Below are 8,419 nucleotides of genomic sequence, written 5' to 3' on the forward strand. Positions count from 1 at the left end.
CATTACTGAGTGCCGTTGTCATTCTTCGCGTGAAGACGAAAATACGGCAATGTTTGAACAAAAATGTAATCGCGCGCGGAGACGGCCGCCCACGTTCGACAGCACCCGCTGAGAGACACCGGACGGTACAAAATCGTGTTCGGTCAGCCACACCATTCTAATATCCCCCTGACGGCGTTCTAATGAATGCAGGCGGCCACACGGCACGTGGAGACGAAAATGCGAAAGTTTTTTTTAGAATCGTGTTAAAAATAGCATGTATTGCCACGCGCAGATGGTGGGACCGTGTACTTGATAACTCTGGTTAAGGGACAATAAACGTCCCTAAATGTCAGTTTGTGCCGCCAGAGGCTTTTTGATTGGCATGACCCGCAGCCGTTGCGTTATTGATTCCGGTTGTCTGCCCGGTGCGTGGAGATAAATTTACAGCAGTGTTAAAATATTCGAAACCGCACGCCGACAATGTGACTGTGCGCGGTTCATAGCATTCGCTGAGGTTTAACCAACCACTCGAAGAAGTGGTACCTGCCATAGGCGCCCACCGGTTTCATATGGTCCGCTAGTGTCTTGTTGCTGAACGTGTCTTGTCGTCTGGACCCGCGCCCTTCGGCGCGGGTCCAGACGAAATACGGCAGTGTTTTCAGAACATATATATTTGTGCGCGGAGAATGAGATTGTGCCCGTTTCAAGGCGATTCTTATATGCTTCCAAACCACACACAAACCTTAAGGTTGACCGTCGACACACTTTCTTCGGGAATCCCCAAAGGTACAGTGTTGCGAAAGGATTGAGACGATATATTAGTATCGCGGACGGAGTAATTGTTTTGACTTCTCGCCCCCGTCTGTAGTGCTGGTATGAACACAATGTTTCGGTCCGTTAACTCTCCGGCCGGCGTCAGGTGTTATCATGTCCTGAAAGGGCGTGGATGATGCCTGACTATCAGCCATGCACGGGTCACAATCCGAATTATCTCATTGGAATTGCCGAGGCTCGAGCCATGGCCTTCTTGGTTGCCAATCCAGTGCTCTGCTGGCTTGGCCCTTCCTGGTCAGCTCAAACGGTAGAACACCGCACTTCAATGCGGAATACTCCCTTTCATGGGGCTTCTCACCAGCCTATATATCATGTACGCCAACAAACACCACGAAAGACCTCCCAAGAGTGATGCACAGCACCATCCAGAGGGCTCTCCGCATAACTCAATCACACCTCATTTTGTTTTATTTCAAAACACATCGAGAATCTCAGAGCATACAACAATCAATCAGCCAACCAAACATACAACGTGATCTCCTAGCTCAAGTAGTGCAGCACACGATAAGCCAGCCGCTCGGCACTGGAGCGGCTGACGTCACAGGAGCTCCGTCGGGCCGTGGCTCCTGTGACGTCAGCAGCGGTCAGATCCTCTCCGAAGCCCAGATGGCTCCCAGGCAGCCGGCCTTGATCACCTGCGAGAGCAGCTGGTAGGCGGGCGCCTGCTCGGCGTCATGCGCCAGGCCGGTGTCGTGGTGCTCCATCTCCTCATCTCGGAACTTGGATATGATCTGCCAACCCAGCGGAACACCAGGCAGTCAGAATGGATGTCCAACACGGCATTTGAGGGAGCAGGCGGACTCCAGCATCGTATGGAGGAGAAGACGGGAACTGATGGCATCGACTCGTTGCTAAGACGACCCACAAAATGCAGCGACCAGCTTTGCTGGGTGCAAAACGGAGTTCAACATGGAGAGGTCCGCTTCGTCACTGACCGCATAGCAGGAACGCATGGCGAACTTTTGTGCGATTTTAAGAGGAGGAAAGCACGAGCGGGTGTGATATAACAGTTGTAACTGACAACAGAGCAACCAATGAGCGCATGCGACGTGGCCACAGCCGCACCGGGTTCTGATCGGTCTGTGGCCGGTGAAGCTGAGCCAGAAGCAGACGGTCACGTGGCCACCCGTCCGGCGGCACCCAGCCGCCGGTGCCCTGCACCGGTCCGGTCCGGCGGCGGCCGGCGCCTGCACCTGCAGCAGCTCGGTGTGGTCCTGGCCCGTCTCGGCCTGCAGCCGGCTGAGCTCCCGGATCTGGCTGTTGTAGTGGTCGGTGATGACCGCCTCCACAGCCACCGTGCACGCCATGGCTGCCTCCTTGCCCAGCAGCGCCGTGCCTGCCGACAGCGACCGGAGCGTGCCTCAGCGAGTGGCCTCCGGTGCTGCACACAGAGGGTGACTGCGGCTGCGAGTGGTGCGGCCGAACACAGTTGGACATGCAGCCGCAGTGACGGGCAGCTGGTGCTCCGCGCGCATACCTGCTCCAAGCGCGTATCCAGCCACGTGCCACAGTGGTAACAACGCTGTTGGCCTGGCCCGGTATTTGGGGATCAGTTCCTGCAGCTTTGCCTTGTGCTCCTTTTCCTGGTCCCACATGTGCTGGATGGTTTTTCCAATGCTGGTGTTACCTGCAAAAAGGAGGAAAGAAAACTAAGCATGTTGTTTTACAGTACTAAACACGGGAGGGGGGGGGGGGGGGGGAATTGACGGAAAATGGCCAAAATGACCGTTCACCTAAAGTCAAGAGACCTTTTAAAGGCCCTTTTCCCGGAGTTCGTTTTTTGTGGTTCTTGGGGCCAATCGTTACAGCGTTAAAAACAGGGTCACTCGCCACAGTAAAACAGTGATAATAACTGCAAGTTAGCACACATGTGCAGTTTATTACCTAACACCAAAATGCATAAAGGTACATGTTTTAAAACGTATATCTCAAACCACTTTTGATTGGCCGAATTTGTGGGATCAGCATCTACCCTAGGCAGTGCTGGCTGCTTAAGCTCTGATCCCACTCTACCATCGTGAAATTCTGAATTTCACAACACAACACAGTTTTTTTTTAGCGAAAGCTTAACATGCTGCAATGCCTGTAACGCCCTGCCCTGGCTTCAAACGTCACCTGAACATAAGCTAGCGCGGCCGCTGCCCCCAGCCGCAGGCCACCCCGGTCAGACGCAAATAACGAGCGCCCAAAGTGACTTGAGCGAGCCTTACCACGGACTGGTGAGTAGGAGGCCAGGTGTTCTAACGAACTCGGCTATACGGAGGAACACATGTGTGGATGAATGAAGCCTTGCCAACATCATTACACTATTGGATGTGCTCAAGTAATCTTGGGATCAGAAACATTACTTTGGCTTATATCTCACTGACTTCCATATTGACATTCCTGTGACATGTTGCACCCAGCAGCAGTAATTTAGTGACAAGTTCAGTGGGGAGCCCAAGAAACACGTGGAGCAAGCAGCAGAAACCATTGCTTACAGTATCAGAGCAAGTGAACATTGGTGACTCATTGATGTGAAGCACAGCATCCAATAGCACTTCCAGCATCGGTGGCCTGTTTACATCGCACAGGTACCGTGAATGATGAAGTGCCAATGGGAAACAACTTCTTCTTTATAAGAAACCTAGCCCCAGTCACAAATCCTAGCCGCGCCCATCACCTTTTACAATTATTGTGATGGAGGGAAAACATGCGGAATGAATGCTCAGCATTACAATATGAATGTGGAACATTCCAGAAGGAGTTCCACCCGGATTTATCAAGAGATCAGTCCTTACCTAACACAGCCATCTGTCCAGCATAGATTCTGTCCGCCCCCAGCTCTCCAGCATGATCCACTCTCAGTATCCTGTCCACTGTTTTACACGGCCTTGAAGCCACCGTGCTGTAAAACTTCTGAGTAGAAGACAACGCGGCGGCTGACAGCTTCATTGCCGGTTCGCACAGCTCCCACCAGCCTGAAACAAACAAAAACACTTAAAGTAGTCCACACTCAGTAAAAACGCATCATAAGTTTTGTACCATGTTATTACTCACATCAAAATCTACAAAACGCACCACACCGGTGAACGAGATGCGCATACACGCGGTTGGGCATTAACGGAAAGGGCACTATTGAAGGGCGTGTGTCACTCACCTGGTGGGTTTCGTTGTCTGATAGACTGAGGACTGCATTTGGTTAAGAAGTAGAGAAACTCAGACAGAAAACATATGCCAGCCTCACTGAAAGTGTAAATGTGTAGAATATACTGCAACTGGAATGATTGTGTCTGTGTGAATTAGAACTTCAAGTACAACATTTTTATAGCCATCCCTGCAGATCCAAGAACAAAATACTTGGGAGTCAAGTAGTTGGCTATCTGCCAGAATGGGCAAAAGCTTTGATTGACAAACCTGATTGTGATGTGAAAAGAAGTTCAATTGTAACAGGCTGCCTCCAGCCTTACAACTCCAGATTGTATGGCATGTGCGTGAGGCACATTTCCCATTGGCTAAAGGAACAAATGAATAGGACATGAGGTACAATGCCTGTTGCTTCAGAAAGCACAAATGCTTGGCTTCCAGCATAACTATGAGAGAACACTTGAAAGAGGACATCTTTGGGCACATGAGACTCATGCAAGCAATTTCATTCCTTAACACAGCAGTAACTGAAGAACCTCTTTCTTGCCTCTGTCTGAGTACTGGTGCAAGAAAACTTGTATGCTGTGGTCTCTGCCTTAGTGCTGTGTGACTGCTGCCTTAGGCCTGGGCTACAGTCATTAGGTTCTTTCAACCCCTGATTTTGGTCGAAGAATGTCCAGGATCATCAAAGCTTCTAGCAACCAACAACAAAGGTTGGACCCAAGCTGGATAGCTGCATATAAAACACCTTCACCTTGGTCATGGCACAAACAAGCGATAAAGGCATTCTGCTTTCCTATGGTGGAGGACAGGAGAAAGGCCCAGCATTATGCAAGTGATTGTCAAATGAGAAGCAGATCAATGTCCAAGATGAATAACCTCTAACAAAATACATTGCAATTTAATTTGCAAATTCATGTTCCTAATCTACTTCCAAAAAAATCATATTTTGTTCATTTTCTTAGTTGCCACTGCCTCTAGGATGTCCTCACACTGGCCCTATTGCTTTTACATGAGGGAGCAACACATCCCATGTGATCATACAGCGGCCACAACCTGACCATGGAGGCAATACCTTGCAGCCTAGTTCTGAAGAAGGCACCAATTCAAGGAAAGCACCAGAATGTGGATATCATGGTTACAAGACCTGTTGTATAGGCACAAAAGAAGCAAGCAGGTGCCAAGTGGAATGGTTTCTTGTCTCAGAGCAAAATTGATGGGTATACCTTCCAATGATTTGTGAGTCCTATCGGACATTGGTTACCCACCCATCAACACAATCTCTGTGCATTCACAAGCTATCACCACAAACCTACAGGAACAACACTTCCACCATCCCCATGGTCAGGGGGGGGGGGAGTCTATGCAAGCCCTTTGTGCAGGTGTTGTGGTCAACAATAGTGATAGATGGTGTAATGGGACAACACCTGTCTATCAGATCATATTTCATGCTTCCAAGTCCCACCCCTTAAGGCAAGCATCATTTATAGGAACCAAATATTTTCCCTATAGGTCTCACATTGTCTAAAACACCTGCATTTTCCAAATTTGGTGCACAAACCACACAATATCAGTATCAGTAGATACAATAGCCCTTCACCAATACCTGCATATATTTTATTAACCACCCTTGCATGGCAATGACAACAAGAAGCGTTCCCCAAAAGTCACAAATTTCATCTGTCGCCTATCCATGTAGCATCGGTACTTCCTGCGCAGGCCTTGCACTTCTATTACATAATCTATGCAATATTGACACTATTCGATGCACCATAAATACACACCTGTACGTATTTACCCCAGCAGTTGTGTGCTGTTGAACTCTGTGCCGAATAACGACAACAAGTAATACTGTTTCTCGAACCGGTCACGCACCCCCGTCGGTATTCTCAGTTCGCGTCAGCACACTCAAAACACAAAAAGCAGACAGAAAAGCACGGCGCATATGCCAGCTGATTTCGCGGCAGTCAAATGAAACGAGGAGGTCAAATGAAAACTGGCTAATATTTTCAGATGGATCACGTTGGAAAAGGCTGACGGAATACGCCCAAGAACAGCGCGCAAACTGTGGAGGCCGTTGGATAACCAGAATTTTGGTACAATGAATTTATATTTACATTATGGATATCCTACTGGATGAATTTTGGAACGCCGACGTTGACTATCTAATCTTCCGTTGTATCGCGTCCGGTCCTGTGCCGGCTCGTCCAGCGCAGTACCTTCGGATTTTGTTTGCTCTCATCTTGCCCCGTCCAGCCCCATACGATCCTGCATGGATTCATCCGATTCCACCCAGTTCCATCCGGCCCCATCCGGTTCCGTTCGGTCCATCCGGTCCAAGGATCGTACCGGTATGATCCGATCCGACAGCTTTGGGCAAGGGCATTCCTATGGTAGGAGTCAAGGCAGAGATATTTTCCTGTGATTTTTTAAAACTAATCTAAGTTTAATTAATAGGGTAGACAGAAAAGTACTTATATTTTAGCAACGAAACCAAAGTTTGCTTGGTAACGTCCCTTAGCCCGCGTTGGAAAATATGCCTACTAAGTAAGACTGCAAATTGGTTTATGGTGGCAGGCATAGACACTCCGAAAACTATACTTCGCTATCCTTTTCTGCGTTGGCAAGCCAACTTCACAGCCCCGAAAAAGCTAAGCCGTTTGTGTTATTTTACGGCCAATTAAAGCCTTTTTAATACAAGTGCGTTGAAACTGTGTTGACGTGGAAGAAACTTACGAGGCTAGCAACAAACTGAGTTTTTTCCGTCACTGTCGCTACGTGGAAGGGTTGCCGACGTTTATGTGCCCTCAATATCGTCGCCTTATCAGCTGGCAGCTCCGTCTCGGAGCATGCGTCGGCTGATGCGCACCGGGTGGGTGTGGGGGATGACGCTACTCTTTAGCATCTTGCACAGATGGGCAAATCAAGGTTTTAAAACATTCATGAAAATCTGTTGTACCTACTGATGCCAGTATTGCACGGCTTTCAGACTAAATTCAATTGATTCAGTTTATTTAAAGAAGAACGAGGCCTGTGACTGCAGTACTGGAACTTACCGGAAGAGCATCAGTGATTCACTTCAACATTCACTTCAAGTCTCTAAAGCCTTTTTTGAAGGCCAATATTTGTTCACGTAGAAAATGCATCGCCAGCGTCAGCAAATGGTCTTCCGATTAGAGAAGCTCTTCATCACTGGCGGTGCATTTCGAATAACGCAATCTGCGACCATTGTGCAATCATTTGTTGATTATGCGATATGAACGAAGTGCCTCCCAGTGACGTCATGCATCGGCTCGTGCCGGAAGTAAACAAATCGCATAGTGACTTCCCTGCATCTTGGGGCCCACTTTGTTAACGTCGTTTGCTAGGGTAGCGCTAAGGTGTGTGGTGCATGGGCTTTGCCGAGCCTTGTTCTTCGAAATACTGGATAGGTTTTAGATGTGTACAGGCCATTTTTACATCAGTCTATTGCCGGGGCCTCAGGCTGTTGGTGGGTGTGATATGGTGATGTGATTATGTGGAGCTGCTGGTACATTGTTTATTTTTGTATCAATGTATGAGATATTCGTTTCCTGTGCGGTTGTTTAGCATTGCTCAACACATACCAAGCAGTGATTTGGTTAGCCAGCTTTATGGGGCACTTCTAAAGGCAAACGGTTGACTGGATGTTTGTTTTGCAGTTGACCCATTAGGGTTTACCATTCATTCCAGAATGTTCTGGGTTTTAGAATCAATGTATTTATTTTTAAAGGCACAATGGTTCTCTTCTTTGAGACACATGTATATTCACTGCCTTGAAGTTCAAAGATGAGCTTCCATCCTTATCCATGTATGGGCAAGGCTGGGACTTGTGATTACCAGAAGACCTATTTTATTGGTTAGAGCCCCTGTGACAGTGAGGGACCCTTTATAGAATACTTGTGTCCAGGATTCTTAACTGGGAGCTTGTTTAACATGGGGTCCAAAGTCAGCAAGCTGCACATATTAAACAGGGATGGATGGATCCCAAATGTCAGGGATTTTTTACTGGTTGGGGCTGGCCGGCAACAAAAGGCAATACAAAAATGATACCAGACAAGTTTACAGTGAGGTAATTATGGCAATCTGTGTATGTCTAGAAGTCTTGCTCCAATTCCAACCAGGGACAAAAACAAGACAAATTGAGGCCTGTGCCTTTCATTGGCCATGGTTTCCCAGTAAGGGCTCCTTTTGCTTTCATGAAGGCACTCGCTGAGGACCTTGTGACAATCCAGGGCCAATGGTTCTGGTCAGAAGGTGTCTTAGGTGCCATGGGAGGGCCAATATATTGTATCCCTGTAAGGACCTCTGGATTGACCATGTTACCCTGGCCCCAGTGTCACCAGCATGGTAGCCACCAGGCACCTTTGGATTGTACCAAAGGATTCCCAGTTAAAAGGACCATGTTGTGTTCCATGCACAGTGCCCAGAAGCATGTAAGCTGGATGTCAGCTTTTCA

General features: G+C 48.2%; 1 protein-coding gene across 3 annotated transcripts; it reads right to left on the bottom strand.

Annotated features, from left to right (window-relative positions):
* Positions 1 to 1,257: 1,257 nt before the first annotated feature.
* On the bottom strand, positions 1,258 to 5,876 carry LOC119090360 (5-demethoxyubiquinone hydroxylase, mitochondrial-like). 3 transcript variants are annotated; one of them, XM_037213160.1, is made up of 5 exons: positions 5,741 to 5,876; positions 3,597 to 3,776; positions 2,294 to 2,443; positions 2,010 to 2,152; positions 1,258 to 1,547 (listed from the first exon to the last, which is right to left on the bottom strand). In XM_037213160.1, the coding sequence occupies exons 2-5, from the start codon at positions 3,748 to 3,750 to the stop codon at positions 1,401 to 1,403; spliced, it is 594 nt and encodes a 197-aa protein (XP_037069055.1). In that variant the 5' UTR covers positions 3,751 to 3,776; positions 5,741 to 5,876; the 3' UTR covers positions 1,258 to 1,400. The 3 variants fall into 3 exon arrangements, with proteins under 3 accessions (XP_037069055.1, XP_037069054.1, XP_037069056.1); XM_037213159.1 differs by having other exon boundaries at positions 5,727 to 5,868; XM_037213161.1 differs by lacking the exon at positions 5,741 to 5,876 and adding an exon at positions 5,623 to 5,694.
* Positions 5,877 to 8,419: the final 2,543 nt, after the last annotated feature.

This window comes from Pollicipes pollicipes, unplaced genomic scaffold (assembly GCF_011947565.3).
Source record: "Pollicipes pollicipes isolate AB1234 unplaced genomic scaffold, Ppol_2.1 Scaffold_3087;HRSCAF=3621_pilon_pilon_pilon, whole genome shotgun sequence".
Classification (NCBI taxonomy): Eukaryota; Metazoa; Arthropoda; class Thecostraca; order Pollicipedomorpha; family Pollicipedidae; genus Pollicipes; species Pollicipes pollicipes.

Excerpts from the sequence above, each read along its gene's own strand:
- LOC119090360 (XM_037213160.1), bottom strand. The coding sequence starts at position 3,750 with ATGAAGCTGTCAGCCGCCGCGTTGTCTTCTACTCAGAAGTTTTACAGC. Across the intron at positions 2,153-2,293 it reads TGGATACGCGCTTGGAGCAG|GCACGGCGCTGCTGGGCAAG; the intron begins GTATGCGCGCGG and ends CGCTGTCGGCAG. Across the intron at positions 1,548-2,009 it reads ACCACACCGAGCTGCTGCAG|ATCATATCCAAGTTCCGAGA; the intron begins GTGCAGGCGCCG and ends CTGGGTTGGCAG.